This window comes from Dipodomys merriami, unplaced genomic scaffold (assembly GCF_024711535.1).
Source record: "Dipodomys merriami isolate MVZ:Mamm:240054 unplaced genomic scaffold, mDipMer1.0.p SCAF_136, whole genome shotgun sequence".
Taxonomy (NCBI): domain Eukaryota; kingdom Metazoa; phylum Chordata; class Mammalia; order Rodentia; family Heteromyidae; genus Dipodomys; species Dipodomys merriami.
Window position 1 is genome coordinate 338,728 of NW_027202671.1, and position 21,539 is coordinate 360,266.

Genomic DNA, 21,539 nt, shown 5'->3' on the forward strand with positions numbered 1-21,539 from the left:
GACGTGGGCAGTGGGCAGGGGGCGGGGAGGGCGGGCGGGCGGAGGCAGGAGTGCGGGGAGGGGTAGGTGGGGGGGGGGAGGCCGAGAGCACGCGGACAAAGGAGGCGGCCCCGCAGCCCAGCTGTTTTAAAAAATGCTTCCTGTTTCTTTAAAGGCGCTCGTGGCCCGGGCAGCCGGGGCTGGCGAGGCGGCGGCGGCGGCGGCGGCGGGAGCTGCCGGGGCTTCGGGGCGGCGGTGCTGACTGATCTGGCGAACTGGGCTTCTGTGTAAACTGAGGCTAAACAAACACAGATGGAGCGCAGCGGGCGTTCTGCAGAAATGTTGGCAAGTCTGCAGCGACTTCAGATGACACTCTGAGCGCTCCGGGAACGGACAAGCCGGCGGCTTCGTGGAGCCGGCGGCGCAGCTGCTCGGGGCGAGGGCGGGGGGGGGGGGGGAGAGGGAGGGGGGAGGGCGGGGAGGAGGCGGGGGGGGGGGGGCGGCGGCGCGGCGGCGCGGCGCGCGGTGGCCGCCCGGGCAGAGCCGGCGTGCAGAGCGAGCGCCGCGGGCGCGCGTCCCGGGCTGCAGCCTCACGCCCCGGCGTCGCGCGCGCCGCCCGCGCCATGAAGCACATCCCCGTGCTCGAGGACGGGCCGTGGAAGACCGTGTGCGTGAAAGAGCTGAACGGCCTCAAAAAACTCAAGCGAAAAGGCAAGGAGCCGGCGCGGCGCGCGAACGGCTATAAAACTTTCCGATTGGACTTGGAAACCCCCGAGCCCGGCGCCACCGCCACCGACGGGCTGCGGGATAGGACTCCACGGCTGCAGCCCGTCCCGATCCTCGCCTCGCTCCCAGCCCCGGTGGCGCCAGCCGCTCTTCCCGGTCGGGGCGCGGATACGCCCGGGGAGCGCCGGGGCGCCCGAGTGCCCGAGGTCTCGGACGCACGGAAGCACGGTTTTGCCCTGGGCACCGTGGGACCCGGACTCCCCACGCCGCCGCCGCCGCCTCCAGCGCCGCAGGGCTCGGCACCCGGAGGTCCCGAGGCTCAGCCTTTCCGCGATCCCGGCCCGCGTCCCCGCATCTTGCTGTGCGCACCACCCGCGCGCCCCGTGCAGTCCGCGCCTCCCGCACCCCCGGCACCCCCGGAATCCTCCGTGCGCCCCGCGCCCCCCACGCGCCCGGGGGAAAGTTCCTACTCCCCAATTTCACACGTCATTTACAATAACCACCCGGATTCTTCGGCGTCGCCTAGGAAACGGCCGGGCGAAGCGACCGCCGGCTCCTCGGAGATCAAAGCCCTGCAGCAGACCCGGAGGCTCCTGGCGAACGCCAGGGAGCGGACGCGGGTGCACACCATCAGTGCCGCCTTCGAGGCGCTCAGGAAGCAGGTACCCACGCTCCGCCGCGCGCTCGCGCGGGGCGCGGGGAGGGGCGCCGGAGCGCGGGGGGGGGACGAGGGGTCCGTGCGCACAGGCTAGCGGGCTCCCCCCCACCCCCCGCACTGTCCCGAGACCCTCGCGGGCTTGGGCGATGGGCGTCGGCGTGGATCTTGAAGTTTGAAAAGTGGGGCGATTACTGGAGATCGCTGGCCTGGCCAGATTTGTCTTCGCGTCTGACTTGAGCCCGCATGGGTCGCTCGGGCGCGCGCGCTTAGAGAGCAGGGAGGGGAGATCTGGGCATCGGCATGGTTAAGGGGCTCGGCGCCTAATGGAGTGGTCCTGAGGCCCAGAACCCTGTGGAGTGGCGGCTGGGGGGGGGGCGTTGTTAGTTCCTCTTCGACCCCCAGATTCTAGTAGGGAGCCCCTGTACGTCCAGCTCGCTGCTAGACTTTGCGCCGCCGCCTCTCTCCCGGCGTTCTAAAGGACCGGGCTACAAGCCCGCGCTCCTCCCTAGGGGCGACTTCAGGAACTGGCCCGTGGGAACCTCCCCCGGAGACCTCGCCCGCCGCTGCCCTTCCTCTCCTGGCAAGCAGGCACCTCTGCTCCAGTGGTGGGTCTTGTGTGTCCCTGGGAAGGGCTCTTCTGCGGGTCTTCAGAGCCCACCTCTGAGCTTCAGTACAGGGTTAGTTGGGGGTAGGCTGACCTCACCAGACAGTGCCTCTTCTGCAAAGGGGTAGAATTGCCCAGGATGGAGGACCCTTACCACTTCCACTTTAGACAAGGTTGGAGTGGTCCTAAGAGCGGACCTCTCTCTTTTTCTTAGAAGATCTAGAAGGGGGCTGCTGAGGGCCCTCCCTCCAGATCGTGGGAAGAGTGGGTGGTGGATAGAACTAGTTTTGATGGATGAGTTTTCTTTTGCTTACTCTGCATCTGATTAGCTGTTTGTCTCCAGGAAAGTTACTCAACCTCTCTGGGCTTTAGCCAACTACAACACGTTTCAGAAAACATGGTCTTTTGGATTGTATAGTTTCTTCCTCCCCATGTGGGTAGGATGTGTCTGTGTGTGTGTGTGGGGGGGGTGATACTGCCTTCATCCATCTGTGGGCACGAAATTGAGCCCTGTGGCTTTTGAGCCCAAGTGCCTAGCTTGAGTTTGGGAGAGATGTCTGGTCATTGAGGTAGGGGTCAAGTAGCTGTCACAGACCAGGCTGGGCCACTGCCAGCAGTCAGGGACCTTGAGTGGTGGGCTTAGCAGAGTGTCCATTCCACTGTGGGCTAGAAACTCTGTGCTGTCTGTCTGGGTAGGGGCAGCTGCTCATAGAGCATCCCACAGTTCATTCCCCAGGACAGAAGGATGACAGAGGGCAAGAAGACGCCTGGCCACTGCTCACCTTGCAACTAGGAAAGCCTCCCACTGGCTCAGAGAGGCCACGTGCCTAGAGTCAAACCGCTGGCGAGAAATAGGGTCTCAAACTATAGCTCAGCATCCTTTCTGAGCCTTCAGCTGCCTCTGTCAGTTCTCTGTGTGAGTGACTATTGGTGCCGCATCTCATTTGCTCCATAGCATTTATATCTTTCCACAAGAGATTCCACCCTGTTTGATTTCAACGATGTCGCAGTCAGGATTGGATTTACCCATGTTATGGAATGGAAAATTGGGGCCTGGAGAAGGAAGACATGCCCAAGTGGGTTAGGAGAAGGTGGCAATGGTTTTTGGAATGCCTGCCTGGCCACGTGCTTCCCACATGCCATCTGTACCAGCATCCTTCCTCCCCAACCCTTGACGCTTGTTAACAATCAGGGGCTGGGTGGTGCCCTTGGCCACTCTCTGAGATGGGATTGTTAATCCTGGTCTTTCATTTCCACCCTTCCGTGGGGGAACTTCTATATAAAAGAGTCAAGTTTGGTGTGTCTAGGGAGCAAGCAAGCCCAAGCTCTCTCTCTCAGAAGAGGGTGCATCACGTACGTACATCTGTGTGCATATGGTCATTACATGTGATGATGTGCCTGCCCCTGCTCCTTTCTGCCTTGCTCCAACAATTCTGTCCCTTTCCTCCCCGCCCCCCCTCCCAAAAAAGCTACTAGTTTGCAGTGGAGACCTACCTTTTGTCTGAGAAGCACAGCAACACCGCCAGGGTACTTCTTGTCACAGAGCTCCAGGCCACATAGTATGTTACAGACCCACAGTCCCTACCCCCATCTAGTGGACAAAGGCCTGTGTCCAGATGAGCTCTGTGCCTCATTCTCTCACTTAGGAAATGCACCCACCACCCTGCCCCAATCCATATGGGCAGAGGCCCTGGCTATAGGCTCAGACCTCCTAGAAAGGAGAGAGGTGGGAGGCGCTGCCCGAGATGGGGCCTTAGTAGATGTGGCCCCGAGGTTGGCTGTGGGATTGTAGCTCTAATCTCGTCGGATCTGGTGATTTGTTTTTTCTGAACAGCTTCCTAGTGTGGTGAAAAAAACACCAGCCTGGGAATCCAAAGGCTGGGATTTGAGTATCTCTTGCTACTCTAACTTTGTGGGAGCTAGCTTCATACAGATCCTCCTACCTTCACCTCCTGCGTAGCTAGGACTAGTGGCAAGAACCACCAAATACATCCAGCTCATGGCATGGTTTCTGTGTGGCTACAGAGAAGTCACTTTCCTCTCTGGGCCTCAGTTGCTGAATGAGTTAGAATGGGGCTAACAGTATCACAGGCACACGTTTTCGGCAAAGAGCAAATGAAATCAGGAAAACAGTAGGGAATAAACATTGTTTTAAATTTTTTTTCCTTGAGTGTGTATATAAATTTAAATAGTTATGCAGAGGAGCTTTAATTCAACATGTCAGTTCATGAGTAAAATGCATCTGGATCTGTTATCACCCCTTTCAAGTATTTATATGGTCGGAGCTCTTGACAGGTATAACAGAAACATTCCTTAATCATCTTAATAAGCATCCTGGGAAAATGCTGTTTATCAGGCACCATGCTTAGCACATTTTGAGTACTAACTAGTTCACTCAGTGAAACTGGGGCTGCTATTGCTCCCTCCCCATTTCACACATGTTGACACCAGGGTCCAGAAAACCCTATGCGTTGACCAAGCTTGTGTAGTCTTTTTCTCCCTGCAGATAGTTTCACCGGTTCATGCCTCGCAAGGCTTTGGCATGTCATTTTCCAGATTCCCGTGTAGCTGTGCCTCTGTGGCACTGGCCAGTCCCAGCCAGATCTGTGTGCCACGGTCACTGTGAAGCCTGGACCAAATCAGAGCTAGTGAGCCCCTCTAGTGCTCAGCCTCTCTAGGCCCTGGAGCTGTCCACACAAGCCAGGGAAGCCAGTGCTCTGGGTTGTGGAACACTATCTTCCCAGCCTGGAAGATTCAGGGAGGGCCACCGTGTGGCTGAGGTGCAGGTGTGGGAGAGGCCCTCTGGTCTGGGGGTGGAGGTGCAGGGCAGCTGGTCAGGCCTCAGCACATGCCATCAGCCCAGCTGCACCCGCGTCTCCCCGAGCCTCATGTGAAGGCCATGTGTGCACAGCTGGGCCTGGCCATGTACAGGCTGCTCCCTGCCAGGTGGGAGTGGTCCAAGGGAAAGGCTGGCCTGGCTAGGTGGAGGAGGGGAGGGCCTGAGTCCTGGGCCTCAGCCTCCTCACAGGACCTTGGGGCATCTGGTCTGAGGGTGGATTTCCTTTCTCTTTCCATACCCCTCAGTGTTGATGGGGATGGGGAGCAATGTGGGGGGACCCTCAGCTGCTGCCTCTCCCACAAAGAAGCACCAAACAGATGGGGTCTAGGCTGCTCCTCGAGTCTCCCAAGGAGTCCTTTCTGGTTGAACTCAGGGTGATCCTGAGGGGAGCATGGGAATGGAGGCCCCAGCCCAGTACTCGTTACCTTTATTCTCAAATCCCACGGGGTGAAATAACCTGGGGTACCCACATAGCGTTGTGCACCCCCTCAGGTAATAGGAGGCAGACTTCTTGCACTTGTGGTCCACTCACAGGAGGTAAGGTTGACAGAGGGCTCTCTTTGTTCATATATTCACAGTCTCCAGGGAGGCTGCTTGTTGAACTCCATTGTGGGGTACCTTTGCTAGGCCTGTTGCCATTCTGTAGAGCAGACTGCCCATTTAACAGTCAAGGACTGTCTGACTGACTGACTCAAGGTCACCACATGACCAGGAATGGTCCTGGGGTCCTAGCTCTTAAAGATCCAGGTGGTTTTCTGTGTCTGTGATTTCATAGCCATGTAGGAGGTTGGATTTTTTTTTTTTTTTTTTTTTTTTGCCAGTCCTGAGGCTTGAACTTAGGGTCTGGGCACTGCCCCTGAGCTTCTTTTGCTTAAGGTTCACACTCTACCACTTGAGCCACAACAAAACTTCTGGATTTTTCAGTTTATGTGGTACTGAGGAATCGAACCCAAGGCTTCATGCATGCTAGGCAAGCACTCTACCACTAAGCCACATTCCCAGCCCTGAGGTTGGAATTTTAGAGGAACTACTTAAATAGACCTTGACCAGGGCCTTGAGCAGTTCTGGGTAGGGTGATTTCATCCCAGGAACCCTGTACTCATGGACACTCACAGGATTCTCAGAGAATAGCCAGTGCTCAGCGGTGTGCAGCAGACACAGGGCTCTTGGAGCTCGGTGGGTTGAGGAATCTCGGTGAGCTTCCAGGAGGAAGGACATCTTGGGCTAACTCTGAAGGGCTGGCATGGGAGTGACATAGAATCCTGAGGGCCGAGGGTTCAAGGCTTTTCCTACATGCACTAGTAGGTTCTTGACTTTGTTTCTGGATGGTGCTTTCCCACATTTGCCTGCTGAAGTCCCATTTTGGACAGCAGCTACCTTGCAATTCATTTTATAGATGAGGAAATAGAGGTCCTGTGAGGTAGTGATTCTGCCTAAGGTCACAAGTGTAGCTAGGCAGACAGCCAGGCCCTGGAGGCTGCCAGGCCAATGTTCTTCCTGCTTGCTGGAGCTCAGGGAGGATCCGATATGTTTTGGAGGCACATAGGACTTTGTGAAAATGCCCAGATCTGCTCCTCTGAATTTTAAAAATCCTCAAGGGCTGAACATGAAGGCAGGTATTTTACTTTCCTACAAGGCAAGCAATCTGAGGACCAGGAGCAGGCCCCGTGGGCCTGCCTCCTTTGGTGTTTGTGCCTTAACAGAGCTAGCTAGTGACAGCTGTGGGCTCCTCTTAGGCACCAGGTAGGTGGATGGGCTGTAGGCCTTTCAGTGGGTGCTTAAAAACGTAATACACAAAGCTGCCCACGGCTTCACCTTCAGCATGTGAAAATGTCCCAGCGGTTCCTTCTGGCCACTTGGAAAGCGCCCGCTAAGCAATGAGTTGAGAACCCATTCTCCTGGGGGTCAAGTAGAAGAGATCATTCCACCCCACTGGGCTGCCATAAAGACAAGTATGGATGGTGTCTTTGAAATACCACTCTCACCCAGCTTACATGAAAGATGGGCCTGGACCCCACAGTCATGGACTATCTATGCTGCATAGACTCAAACATGGCTGCTTGATGAAGTCTCTGCAGCCTGGGGAAGTCTACAGGCCATGCAGAGGAGCAAGCAGGCTCCGAGAGGTGAAGGCATTTACCCCAAATCACATGGCTGATAAGTGCCTGGAATTTGGACCAACCCTTTCCAGAACCAGAACCTGTCCTGGATTCTTACTTTGCAATGACAGCCAAGGCAGATGCTTCCAAGCTGGGCTCTTAGAAGTGGCAAAGAGTTGGGGGAATGGTGACCCTGCATCCTGTGGCGTAGCCACAAGGAGGATTTGGAGGGGCCAAGTGAGTTTAGAGCTCAACTCTGGGTCTGGGAGAAGGGAGGGGCCACCCCCAAAGAGCCCATTTTGAACCTTTGGTTCTAGGAAACGCAGTGCCCTATGGCATGTGCCTTCCTGGGGTGCCAGTCAGATGAGCTTGTGACTCTTCAGGGCTCAGCTGAGTGGTCAGGGCTCATCTGTTTGTTCCCTCATGTGCAGATGGGGGCATTCATTATTTGGGGACAGGTTTCAAATGAGACAATGCTACCTGTAGGTAGCTGCCACCATGCAGACATATTTTGGTTCGAGCTGAAGCATAACAGAAGCAATGGTACAAAAAGCAATGCATCTGCTACAAAACTGGCCCAGAAACCTGCCTGGGGCCTGGGTCAGCCTTGGTCTCACCTGTTGCTTGGCAATGACCTTGAGTCATGGCACACACACACACCACTCCTCTGCACCTCCCCCTTCCCCTTATTCCTGGAAACCCAGCTGTTCTGGGGTCCAGGTGCACCGAGCTGACTAAGGGAAACTCCCAGTGGCTTCTGGGTGACAACAGGGTTGTGTCACAGAGCTGCATGTGCCCAGTCCCTAGAACTCCCTTTCCCTGCAGTCAGGCAGCCTGCCCCGTGCTGAAGAGCAGGCAGAGGTGCTGAGCTGGCCCCGGAGCCCCCTTCTCTGCCCCAGGACTGCCAGATCTTGTTTATTTGTTCAAGCTGATGATAAAGCAAGATTTTCTGGACTCTGGCTGGGAACAAGCAAAGCGCATTGTTCTGCCAGCTTTTCTTGGATGGCTTTGGAGCTGTGGGCAGGGTGGGGTTGGAGATGGGGGCTGCAGGGGAGTTTGATTTCTCTCTACTGCCTTCCTCCCCCTCCCTGGGTCTCCTAGTCTCGAGGGGGGCCTTGGGGGTCGGGGGATAGGCAGGCTCCACACTTCCTGTTTCTCACTCTGTCCATCTGTGATACCCACTATAATCTTTTTGTAAGGCAATGTCATCTCACTGAATCCTTGCTACCTCTTGAAGACAGTCCTGTTGGCAATGTGATGGAGAAACCAAGGTTCAGAAGTGTATGCTGCTGGCCTAAAGCCTTACAGCTAAGCGGAGCTACAGCTAGGAATTGAACCAGATGACAGAAAGATTGACTTTGGCACCTCGGAGAGATAAAAGATTTTTAAGCCCCATTCTTCACATTGTAGATAGGCCTGCTGAATGTAGGGGGAGATCATTCACTTGCCCACTCAGTGCCTCTCTCAGTCAGCCCTTCCAGGGCCTACTGTGGGCAGGACCTGGGCCAGGTTTGTGCACGGATCATCTCCCTGGCATGTGGGGTCACTGACTGCTAATGGGGACTTAAAGACAGATGGGTGTCATTAGAGAACCATTAAGGGTAGACCACCTCCTAGGTGTGGGGTGGCTGTGGAGAGATCGGGGAAGTTTCTAGCCAATCATAGGTTAAAGTGAATAAGATGTAGAGTCCCAGCCTGAGGTGACTATTTTTTTTTAATTTTTATTATTTATTTATTTAGTGTCATGGGGCTTGAACTCTGGGCTTGGGCGCTGTCCCTGAGCTCTTTGGCTCAAGGCAAACAATCTACCACTTGGAGCCACAGCACCATTTCCAGTTTTCTAGTGGTTTATTGGTGATAAGAGTCTCACAGCCTTTCCTGCCCAGGCTGTCTTTGAAATGTGATCCTTAGATCTCAGCCTCCTGAGTAGCTAGGATTACAGATGTGAGCCACCAGTGCCTGGCTTCTGAGTGACTATTTTGTTCATGCTTAACTCCATGGCTTGGAATAGAGACTTAAAAAAATTCCTGGACACTATTGAGAGTTTGGTCCAAGGAATTCTTTGTTGTGGGGCACTGTTTGATCCTGTATGATACAGGATACTTAGCTACATCCCTAGACATCCAGGTCCTGTGGTTCCCCTGTGGTGACAAGAATGTTCCAGACATTGCCTGCATCTCTTCAGGGACAAGATTATCTCTGATTGGACACCACTAGCCTCAAAGAGTGCCTGGCATATGGAACGCTCCCCAAATTCTTATGTGTGTGCACTGTGTGGGCCCCACTGTAGAATGGGGTACAGAGGAGTCAGTGGTAATGGATGCTGTGCGTAGATCCTAAGAGCCATGGGTGGGTGGGGGGCACTGGAGCGTTGGTTGTTGGTAGGAGCATTTTAGCTATTTGGCTGAAGAGTGCATCCTAGGACCCTCATGTCTATTGCTTAGCACTGGCCAGCTAGATTTTGAAGAGTTACTTCCATGTTGTAACATCTCACTCCATTCAAGTGTGCAGTGGCTCTCTAGCTTTTCGTTCATGCAGTATATGCTACCATGGTGTGCCATGGCTGAGAAATTAGAAGCTTTGAGCTGGGCATTGGTGGCTGATGCCTGTTGTCCTAGCTACTCAGAATGCTGAGATCTGAGGATTGAGGTTCAAAATGAGCCCAGGTAGGAAAGTCTATGAGATTCTTATCTCCAATTAATTACCACAAAGCCAGCAGTGGAACTTTGACTCAAGTGGTAGAGTGCTAGCCTTGAGCAAGGTATCCTTGAGTTAAGGACTAGTGCCCAGGCCCAGAGTTAAAGCCATAATACTGGTGCATCTGTGTACACACACACACACACACACACACACACACACACACACACACACACACACACACACACACACACACGTCTTTCCCTGCAGAATGGGAATGTAGATAGATTCCTGAGTATGAGTGGATGACTTGAGATGTGGGTGCAAGCAGCAGGTTGTCCAATCAGGTGGAGGGCCCAGATATGCCTTAGGCCATCTCCATGACCCCTGCCCAACCTAGGTGGGTGTGGGGCACGTACTCAGCACAGAGGTGATGGGCATTCCCTGTTGATGCCTCCTTCTTGCCTTCCCCAGGTGCCATGCTACTCATATGGGCAGAAGCTGTCCAAACTGGCCATCCTGCGGATTGCCTGTAACTACATCCTATCTCTGGCACGACTGGCTGACCTCGACTACAGTGCTGACCACAGCAACCTCAGCTTCTCGGAGTGTGTGCAGCGCTGCACCCGTACCCTGCAGGCTGAGGGACGTGCCAAGAAACGCAAGGTAGGTACCAGTACTGAGGCAGCAGTCTCCAGGGAAGACAGGGGAGACAGCCTGTCCGGAAGCACCCCACATGTGCCCAAGACTCCTGAAGTGCCAGAGATAGCCTCTTAGAATAATCTTGGGGTCACCTCCGTTTCAGGACTCCATGCATCCCAGTGATCACGGTGATACCCATTGTCTCTGGTAATAGCACTTCTGGTGACCTTGCACATTCATCCAAGGCTGCTGAGTGTGAATTTGTGCTTCACTGAAATGAGGAAAGTTTATCCCAAGCCCTTGCTGGCCTTATGTGCTCTGGTATTGGACTCACGTGGGACATAATTGGTCAGAGCAGGTGACCACCTTGTAGAAGCCTTCTGCAGGTTTTGGGAATGTGACCTGGCCTGTATCTGAGGGTGTATATTACAATAAATGATATTCAGTTATTTATTCTAGCGAGATTTATTGAGCAAGCTGGACAGGGGGATAATGAGGGCGTATATCTTGTCGTGGTCCCCCTGCAGCTAACAGGATGGTTAGAAGGTTCCTTTTGCAAATAGATAAGTGGAAGGTGCTATGGCTTGTTCTCAAATTAGGGGAAGACCAGATCCCATAGGATAATTAGGAGGCCACTAGGCAGACAAAACAGAAAAGCTTCAGAGGCAGAGGGGAAGACCTATACAAAGTTGTATTGGGAAATCTGTGCAGGGAGAAAGGGGTGAGGCACATCCACAGTTTTCCAGATGGCCGTTGCTTTGAACATTTCCAGTCAGGGGTCAGTGCTGAGCAAAGATTATTGTAGTTGTCTGGATCTCTGTTCCCATGTCACTGGAGGGAGAAAAGCAGTAGAACCCAGACTATATCTGTGAGTAGATGCCCAGGGGCTCTGTGAACAGGAGGGCATCCAGATAGTGGGGTGGCTCTGGCATCATGTAGTCTTTTGGCCATCTCCTTCCTTCCTGGCTTGCCCCTGCCCCCAGGCCCCTCTCAGCCAGGGCCCTCTGTGGATTCCCCAGGTTTTCCCAGAGGCTTCAGGGCCCCCAGCCTCAAGGGTTTCTGTGGACTTCCTGGCTCCTCCTCACCACTAGCCTGTTGCATTTCTGGGAGTGATTTAACATGGACCAATTAGGAGAAATCCTCATCAAGTGGGTAAGAGAGGAAGCGCCACTGGCTGCTTTGGGGCCCCTGCTTTCCTCTTAAGAGTGACATGGGTAAATGAAGGCGTGATTGATGGCTCCATGCCGGGCTCTGTGACAAAGGAGGTTTGTAAACTCTCAGTGAACTCCCCTGGCATTCAGCATCCTACTCCCCTGGAGGTGGTGCGGATGGCAGCATGGGCAGGCGCAGTGTTCTCCAGCCTGACCCCTCGCCCTGCCTTTCCCCTCCTCCCACCCTGCCCCTCCTTTTCACCCCCGAAAGGCAGCACTGTCTTCTGCTGTTCCCTTGATTGGAGTAGACAGTGTCCTGGGCTAGGAGGAGGTAGGCCTGAGAGGACAGGGAAGATGAGCAGGGTAAAGCTGCCAAGTAAAGCTGAAGTTTTGCCTTCCCCCCCAAATTACCTCAAATCTAAGCAACCTTAGGGACAGATGGGAGACTAAGATTGTGATTAAAATTAGCAAACACCTCTGGGTTTGAGTCCTGAATGTCACCTACTGGATTAATCCATTTCCTAATGTCCAGTGATTCCATCCTGATTGGTAAAGAGACATGGCAGGAACAAGTCCTCATGAGACGTGGGACACACATATCACAGGAAGGGAGCTGCTTCCTACTGCTGTTCTGCACTCAAAATCATGAGTCCCTCGTTTCTATCCTGAATATAAAGCTCACCCTGCAGGGTCTACTTAACTGAGGAAGCTGCCTTGGAGTGGGGTGTTGGGAGTCTAGGTGGAAGTTCAAGGGGGAAATGTGTCTCTTTTCCCTTTCATCCTCTCTCTTCCTCCCCTTCCTTCACCTCTCTACCTAACCAGGCCTGAATTAGGGCCAGGGGCCAGACCAGGCCCTAGGTCTTTCCGATGTGCTTCCCTCAGCCTTCCAGTTGTAGGAAGTAAGGGCCATTTGTTTTTGCTATAATGAATTTCATAATGACCTTCAGAGTGACACATTTTCTTTGAAATCTCCAGAGACCTCTGCTGACCTGATTCTCCCCTTGGGGACCTGTCTTTGTAATTCAGTCCTTCTCAGCCTCCACACCATTTCAGGAGTTTCAGCTGGATAATCAAGATTTGATGCTTTGGCCTTCCAAACTTTGGACCATTGGTTTCAGATTTCTTTTCATCACAGGATCCTGGTGTCCTTTGGAGCCCTTGGGTTTCCTGACATTCTTTTTTATTCCTGAGGACCCCTCCCCCACAAAAATCTGGGTACCTTAGCTTTTAGTTTCTGATAATCATCCTCTATTCCATTGAATGTCTGGCCCTCACTCCCTTCTTCCCTTTCGCCCTCGGTTGGGCCGTGTGGCACCATAGTGAAGCCCAGTAGGGACGGTTAGAGTCTCTGGGTGGACTTTTTGCTATGGGTGATGTCTTGATTGGCCCTTGAGGCTGGGGTGGGAAGGGGGCTGGAGTCCCAAGAAAGATGTTCATAACTATGCGCCTGGGCACTGTCCCTCAGCTCTTCAGCTCAAGGCTAGCGCTGTATCACAGAGCCACTTCTGGCTTTTTCTGCTTACGTGGTGCTGAGGAATCAAACCCAGGGCCTCATGCATGCAAGGCAAACCTCTACCACTGAGCTACCTTCCCAGCCTCTGTTCATAACTTATAGTGGGGGGAGGGGACTGCCCTTCCCTTTTTGACTGGGGGGCTTCTGATGACCTGAGCAGGGAGCACATCTTTAAATGTGTCCTGGCACAGGAACAGCAGCCTTCTTTGATTCTTCTGTAGCCTCTTAGCCTGGGCCTCCAAGGCCACACTTTTGTCTACTAAAATTCTGTTTAAGAAGCCAGTATTTGTTGACTTCTCTGGTCAGGACTGTGAAGGTGTAGCAGTGGGCCACTCTGGTTTTGTATTGACGGGAAGAGGTGATTGAAGTCCGACTCTGACTGTAGGACTCAGCCTTGCCATAGCCACAGGCTGTGGCTCAGGCAAGGTCTAGAGAAGGCCTGGGAGCTTATGGCAGCTGCGGGGCCCCAGAATCCTCACCTCCACTTTCTTACCAGATGTCCACCCCTTACATGACCACTACATGAGTCTCCAAACAAGAGATGGGGAGGGGTATGCCTTAACGCTCTCCTCAGCATCTCCACCTCTCTCCAGCCCTGTGACAGCTGACAAGCACCCTCTTCATGCAAGGCCTGGTGTAAGTAGTATAAGTCCAAAGTAGTTCACTGAATAGACCCTGCCACTCAGTGACAACTGAATACCCACACAAGGAGGAAAAGGCCTTGCTTTTCTCACAAGCCCTCACCATTAGGTACCCTTAGGAATTCATGGATTTGTGGGGGCCTAGCAGGGCAGGAGGGCTGGACTGATTATCTAGAACCTTGCTCTGGGGCATGAGGAGGTAGGAGAGGTGACACTTAGAACCTTCCATCCAGAGGTCTGCTCCACCCTTTCTGTTTCTGGAGTAGCACAGAGTCTCTATGTCATTACCCTGAGCTTGCTGTTGGCAGCACTTTTGGGAAGAGCCTAGGACAGGGTGCTTGGGTTCCACTGGAGGTCTGAGTCACATTTTGAATCAAGGAGTTTCTCTGTGGGACTTTCCACTTGATTTTAGGTCACTGTCCTCCTAGAAGCTTAGAGTTGTTTTTGTTGTTGTTGTTTCCTGTTCTTCCCTAGCAAACAAGCTGACCACCTCAGGCCTGCTCACTCCCCAAACCCTTTCTACCTAGACTGAGCCCTTGTGGTGTTGGTAGGCCTTCCACAGGTCTGCTGGGGTTACCAAGATCCTGAGGTGAATGGCAGGCAGTAGCTTCACTATTACACTCTGTCTTAGTCTATTTGGTATTTTTGCTTCACTAAACATCACGGCTGGGTAATTTATAAAGAGCAGAAGTTTATTTAGCTTGTGGTTCTGGGTTGGGAAGTCCCAAGAGTGCACCACTGGTGTCTGATGAGTGCCTTTTTGCTACTTCAAGGCCTAGTGGAAGGGTGTCACACAGCCTGGCTAAAAGCGTTAGACAGGGTCTCTCTACGTGTTACAAAGCTACTGCTGAGGACCCCACCCTGAGGACCTCATCTCACCCTGTTTATCTCCCGAAGGCTTCATCTCCAAATCCATTTACCTATAACTTTGGAGAATACATTTCCAACATATACACTGGAATCACATTCAAACCACAGCTCCCTCCTGACAGCTCAGCTGCATTTTGACTGGGGGTCAAGGCCTCATGTTGAAAGCATAACTCTGAGGATAGGAGGCTGGAACAGAGGTTAGGCAGCTGGGTCTGTGGGCAGACGTCTGCTCCTGCCTCTTTGCTGGTCCTGGCAACATGACTGTGCCATCAGTCATGTTCTCTCATTCCGGAATTGCTCCGGAGAAGCTGAGTGATCCTTTTTCAGGAAAGCCTATGAGATGTTGCGCCCAGGATCACCTGCAATCGCTGGCCGATCCCTGGAGCTCCCCTGTACCTCTGGGCTGTGCTAAGAACGGGACTGACAATGAACTCCCTGACTTTCCCAGACACATTGCCTGCTCATCTCAGCCCCATCTGTGACCAGTGAGTTCCCCCTTTCTGGGCTTTAGAAAGCCAGGATACTGATGCTGTTCAGATAGTTCATTGTCAGAGGCCACCCAGCAAAGAAACAGGGCAAGAGGCAAGAAGGTTCTGAAGAAAGCAGTCTGGACTCTATTGCAGCCAGAGATAAAGCAGTTAAGCACCTGGCCCTGGGCCACATTTCAGTAGCTCCTGTTTTTAAAGCAGCAACTCCTGGAAGCTTCTGAAGAGAGGAAGGGTGGGGGGAGGTGCAGGACTATTCTTCCACATCTGGGTAAAGGGGGTCTTGCGAGACCTGGGAAATAGGAGACAACCAATAGTCTACAATCTAGGTCCCCCTCCCTTTTTATAGTGACTTGAAGCCATTGAGTAGCAGCAGCAGCAGCTACTACTAAAACTGATGGGTGATACCAGTGCTTTAAAGACACAAGTCCTTGTCCTCCAGTGTGTTGCAGGCCATGGGGTGAGGTAGGGGAACAGAATGAATAGAAACCTACTGAAGTAAGTATAAAAGGGTGCTATATGGCTAGATAGTGTTAGCCAGGGTTTCTCTGCCTCTTACAAAGCTACTGCTGCCAGCTTGAGGCCCCACCAGCCTATACCCAAGGCCTCTGGTACCTTGCTGAAAGTCTTGAACAAGATTCTGTATCAGAAAGGGTTGGCATTTTCTTTGAGGGTCACAAAGTCAATGGCATCAAATAAACAGGATTTTGTGATGGGGGAAGTAAAGGTATGCCCACACTTAGGCCTCCTAGAGCCTGGCATGGCATTGGACAGGTACCGCTCAGTAAGCTCAGTATCTTTCCTCTGTTCTCTGCTGCTCTCTGGGGCAGAGTAGGGGGTAGGATTAAGGGAGGTTCGTGGTGATAACAGATTGAAGGTGGCAAGACCCCCCTCTTTGGAAGACCCCTCTTTGGTGAGACCCTTCTTTGGGTATAAGCTACTCTGCTCATCCATGCAGCAGCCAGACTGAGGTAGCACTCTGGTCTTGGATGGTGGAGGGTTGGTGAAAAAGGAGGGTGTCTGAGGGGCCCCTGGACCAGCCCTGGGAACAGCAGCCCAGTTGATGATTGTCCCTCAGGCCCACGTGTGTAGTCTAGGGTCCTGAGAGCTCTGCTCTGGCTGGATGCAGCCTTCCCCTGCCCTCTCCCTGCTTTGTCCCTCAACTGTCCACCAAAGGTACTACCCTGGCCTTGTCCCCAGCTGTCTGTCATATCTGTAGTCACCCTCATTGGGCATCTTAAGGTTGATTCCCAAGACCCTTGGAGTAGACTGCACCAGGCTACCATCTTGCTACATCCCCATCCCTGCTTTTCTCCCTTACTGCCTGGTTCACGAGTTACTTTCCTGCTGCCTACCACAGATATTTCACACGGATTTGAAACCACTGCCTTAATACCAAGGATACCCAGAGCCTTGATCCTATGCCGGGCCTGTCACGTGTTTATCACCTCTATGGTTCACCTCATTTATACTTCCCCAGCTGTCCTGGGTGGGGACTAGTGTTGTCCCATTGCACGGATAAAGAAACCAAAACTGAGAGGCTGAGGTCTCCTGTCAGTAAGAGAGGTGTGTCCAGATCCTGCCACGATGCTGCCTGCCTCCCACATGGAAGTGGGGCGGGTGGGAGGTGGTGTTCATTTCCAAATCCTCTGGGCCAAGTTATTGAGTTAAATACCATTTGCTCTCAAAGCCCTCCTTGCGTCTATGCTGGGCGAAAAACAAGGGGGGTGGGTGGGAAACCACCATCAAATTCCCCTCCAGTCATAAAAATGGATGCAATTTATTTTTTCTGGCATTCCAATTACATAGACGTTTGTCGCCAGCTGTTTGTTCTAAGGCAGAGTGCTCTCTCAGCTGCCGTTTCTCCTCTCACACTTGACACCGTTAGGCCACAAGTCTGGCAGGACCATGGCTGGCGGGGTCATTAGCTGGGGAGCCTCCCAAGCAAGCCTGCCCTCTGATGTTCTCTGGGTGGCCTGAGGTAGGGTTGCCTCATGCTGGGTCTTTCTTAAGCATCTCTGAGTCAGGATTCCTCTCTGGAAGGCTCACTGGCTAGGGAAGGGTGTATGTGTAGTGTTGGGATTCACTTCACAGAGATCTATGGTTTTTTTCACTTCTTGTGAGCGCTGTCATTTAAGAGGCTTGAAAACCTAGCAGGGAGATCCTCTGCAAAACTGTGAAGTAGCCAGGATGTAGAACTTTGGAGTCAGAGACCTGGGATTGAATCGTGGCACTGGTACATCTCCCTGTGGGAACCTGGCCATGTGACAGAACCTCTCTGATCTCTAGTTTTCTCTTTTGTAAAATGAGAGCACAGGTACCTTTCTTGCCACCTTGCTGAAAGGCTCGAACAAGATTCTGTATTAGAAAGGGTTGGCATTTTCTGTGAGGGTCAGAAAGTCAATGACACAAATTTATAGCAATCAAGTCACAACTTCATAAGGACAGGTTCCTGGTGGGGTGTCAGATGAGGACCAAAAGTTCTGAGTAGGGGATTCTTTTATCTTGAGCCCTTCAACCCAAACCCTTGATCATGTACCCTTAAAGTAGGGGCTAGCAATCTGTGAATCAAGATGCCCTGGATTATTTTTTCTTCTTCCTCCTCCTCCTCCTCCTCCTCCTCCTCCTCCTCCTCCTCCTCCTCCTCCTCCTCCTCCTCCTCCTCCTCCTCCTCCTCCTCCTCCTTCTCCTTCTCCTTTTCCTCCTCCTCTTCCTCCTTCTCTTCCTCCTTCTCCTTTTTGTGAAGCTGGGGATTGAACTCAGGGCTTCACACTTGCTAGTCAGGCACTCTACCACTTGAGCTATACTGCCTTCAAATCCAGGATTTCAAAGGACATGGATTCAAACCAAGAAACTCTCATAACATTTGGTATATGAAAATGCTAATAAACAGATTGCCACCAACAGCTACTCGGCCAGATGGTGTGGCCCACAGTGTGCCTCTTACCCATGTTGCTTCTACTTATTACATTTGGCCAATCACCAGTCAGGAGTGCTTTACCTACTGCACAGAAGGGAAACTGAGCCAGGTACTGGTGGCTCATACCTGTAATCCTAGCTATTTAGGAGGCTGAGATTTGAGGATTGAAGTTTGAAGCCAGCTTGGGAAGAAAAGTCCATGAGACTCTTATCTTCAGTTAACCAGCAAAAAGCCAGACGCAGAGCTGTGGCTCAAGTGGTGGAGCACCAGCCAAGTGAATACTTGAGGCCCTGGGTTCAAGCCTCAGTACTGTCACATACCCAGAAAAAGGGAAACTGAGGCCAGGGTTCTCTGTTTAGTGAGTGGCAGAACTCAGTTTTAAACCCGTTTTCCATGTTTGGTTTCAAATTCCAAGCTTCTCAACTCCCACGTCCTGCCCTCCCAAGTCCCTCTGGAGCTTGTCTGAGGTCCAGCATGGTGGCCCATGTTCTTGAGATTCCCCTCCTCCCTGCGTCCCCCCCCCCCCCCCCATGCCTAGAGCAACAGCCTGGAGCAACAGCTCTTATGTAAGCAGCCAGCTATACAGCACGTGGAGGCTCCATTTAGCCGCAGGGAGCCACCAGCCCGCTGGTGGTGGCGCTGGTGGTGGTGAGGAGTAGGGTGGGCCGGGGGTGGGGGGTGTCATCAGCTCTGAGCACCCCCCAGGGCTGTGCCGCCAGTGGGGCCTGACACCGGGTTAAGTCGCCTGGCGGCCCCTGGGCTACAGCTGAGATCGCGCCGCCTGGTTCCCATTCGGTGCTGTGGTTTTGATTAGCTGCTCTGCACGGCGGGCCTGCCGGCGGAGTCCATGGGAGCTCTGCTGGAACAGCGGGTCCCCCCCACCCCCCTGCTGCCCGCCCCCCCTCCCTCCTGGCAGCCCCAGACTCCAGATGTTCCGAGCGCTCGCTGGGAAGGCCTGCTGGCGCCACGGAGGGCAGAGGGCAGGGAAAGCACGCGAGCTGGAAGCCCAAGCACTCAGTCACCGCAGGCCTTGGCAGCCCGCCCGGCCCTCTGCTGGCACATTCCCCAGCTCTCCCCTGGCCATCTGTTCCCCAAAAGCCCTTTCAGAGCCTCATCATCACTCAGGATACAACAGCGCGAGCAGCTGGTTTGGAGGCAGCTGGGAAAACCGTGCAAAAGGTTCTTTGTGAGAGGAAACTCGCTTATGAATAACAGGGCTGGTTGCTGTAAAAGTTGGCGGCTGGAATTCTTGTTTCTCAGGCGCCGCTGTTTGCTCTTGATTTTTTTTTTAATCTGTTTTTTTATTCTCCCCCCCCCCCTTTTCCCCCTCGTTGTTTGCTTTTAAAGTTGTTTCTTCCTCTTCTGACACCAGGTGTAACTTTGTCTTCCTCAAGGGTACCTGAAGGCCACCTACTTAGTTCTGTGGATACAGGTGAACTTACTTTCTTTCTTTCTTTCTTTCTTTCTTTCTTTCTTTCTTTCTTTCTTTCTTTCTTTCCTTCCTTCCTTCCTTCCTTCCTTCCTTCCCTTCCTCTTCTTTTCCTTGCCTTCATTCCAAAGTTATGCATGCTGGGGATGGTTAAAAGTGACCATTTTCCTTAGACCTGGACTGGAGGGGACAGGCAAGCAAGAAGGTGGCTAGGGACGTCCCTGTGTCTAGGTCCTGACCCATCAGTACTAACCAAGTATCACTAGTATGGAACGTTGTCCCACCCATTACCCCAGGGGAGCCCAGATTGCAAGTTTGAACATTATGCATGCATAGGGTGGTAGGGGAGCTGATAGGATGAGAGACCCCTATCAGCTCATCAGAAGGTAACTCTGAGGGGGGGCTTTGCTCTTCCAAAGTCACAACCATAAACACTCCAGTGCCTGGGCCCACAGCTGATTGCAGCATGACATGTAGTCTTTTTAAAGAACGGGCTGCTGCCACTGCCACCAAAGGCTTCTGGGACATGTCTGCCTGGAATCTGGGCACCTCCTGGGATCAGTCACCAAGTGGCCTCTCCCAGGCTGTGGGGTTCTGGAGCCCTGGAATGAAAGGAGAGAAGGGCAGGCTTTGCTGACTTCCTCACACCTCTTTGGGTCCAGGAGGAGCCCGGGCTGGGCTGCCCTTCTCCAGTCTCTTTGTCCATCTGCCTGGCTCAGTTCTGCCCATTCTGGAAACCCTCCCTGAACCTTACCCCAGCTGTAGCAGAACCACCACGTGTTCTCAGCACAGGGGTGTTTGTGGTCCAGGGCAGTAGTTTATAGTATGCTATGATGCCACCGGGATGCCCTGTTGTACAATCTGTGGGAGTTCACGTCTCCCATGACAGTGAGGATTTCAGATGACCTGTTGTATGGCACAGCATATCCCATTACACCATGCTGTACGCTTTTGCATGGTGTCAGCCTCTCTATGGAGACGCTGGGTCCCACTCAGCGAGGGATGACTTTCTGTCCTGAGGTTCATCAAGAGCTTCAGGACACAGCTACACAAAAGGTCCCGGGCTTTCCTGGCTTGTACTCTTGTTGCCCTGATTTAGAAAGGAAAGCTTTACATTTCAAATATTCTTGAGAAGCAGCTGAAATGAATAGGGCCCCATATTGCTCCTAGTTGAGAAGTTTGGCTCATGCCTGTAATCCTAACTCCTGGGAGGCAGAGATCGGAAGGATTGAAGTCCTTAAAAAAAAGTTCATGAGACTCTTATGTCAACCAATAAAATCTGGATGGGATGGTGTATACCTGTCATTCTCACTACGGGGGAAATGCAAATAGGAATATCTCAATCTAGGTTGGACCATGGAAAAAGTGAGACTCTACTTGAAAAAGAAGACAAATGGAAAAGGCTGAAGGCATGGTTCAGTAGTTCAAGTGGTAGAGTGCCTGCCTACCAATTATAAGAACCAAGTTCAAACCCCAGTACTACCAAGAAAGGAATTATGAAGGGAAGTAGCTGTTTCAAGTCTCCAGACCTCTTTTCCTCTCTGCCTCATGACTGTATAGTGGCTGCTATAGCACCAACCACTTCATCCCCAAGCTGTACCTATTCAGGGTAGGGGCCACTCTAGGAAATGAATTTCTTCTCTCCAAGAAAGTCAGACCTCCCCAGATAGCTCCTACCCTCCCTAAAGGAGGGATATTCTCCTTGAACCTGAAAAAGAATGTCAGGGTCTGTCAGCTTTCCAGAAGGGCTGCTAAGTAACAGCCACATAGCTCACCCTGGAGGCTTCCTCCCTGGGGAGCCAACCAGTGTCATGTGTTCATGTAACTCTTGCCACAGTCTGCACAGCCAGTGCCACTAGCCTTGTTTCAGCCGGTGGCCTTGGGATTCCATAGAACCAAGGCAACTAGGCTGCATCCCTGCATACAGCACCTTACAGTTACAGAGCCTGTGATGCCTGTTATTCTCTTCAATCCTACAGAAACCTCCTGGATTCTCCTTTTTTTTTTTTTTTTTTGCCAGTCATGGGGCCAGAACTCTGGGCCTGGGCACTGTCCCTCAGCTCTTCAGCTCAAGGCTAGTGCTCTACCACTTGAGCCACAGCGCCACTTCCAGCTTTTTCTGCTTATGTGGTGCTGAGGAATCGAACCCAGGGCCTCATGCTTGCAAGGCAAGCACTCTACCACTGAGCCACCTTCCCAGCACCATGGATTCTCCATTTTTACCATGCATGTGAAATGAAGTCATCTAAAGCTGGACGGAGCTGGGTGGGGCCTGGGTAAGCTCCACCTCCAGGCTGCCGCTGTCCTCTGTCCCCTCTTTGTCAAAGCTGAGACTGTGAGCTGAGG

The 21,539-nt window shown here is 52.8% G+C and overlaps 1 protein-coding gene across 1 annotated transcript in view; it reads left to right on the forward strand.

The window, feature by feature from the left end:
* The first annotated feature begins 534 nt into the window (after positions 1–534).
* LOC138825219 (transcription factor ATOH8) overlaps positions 535–21,539 on the forward strand; it is a 29,764-nt gene continuing 8,759 nt past the window's right edge. The window contains exons 1-2 of the mRNA XM_070019610.1: positions 535–1,367; positions 10,017–10,208. Of these exons, the coding sequence (XP_069875711.1) occupies positions 603–1,367; positions 10,017–10,208 (957 nt within the window). The 5' untranslated portion in view covers positions 535–602. The remainder of the gene's footprint in view (positions 1,368–10,016; positions 10,209–21,539) is intronic.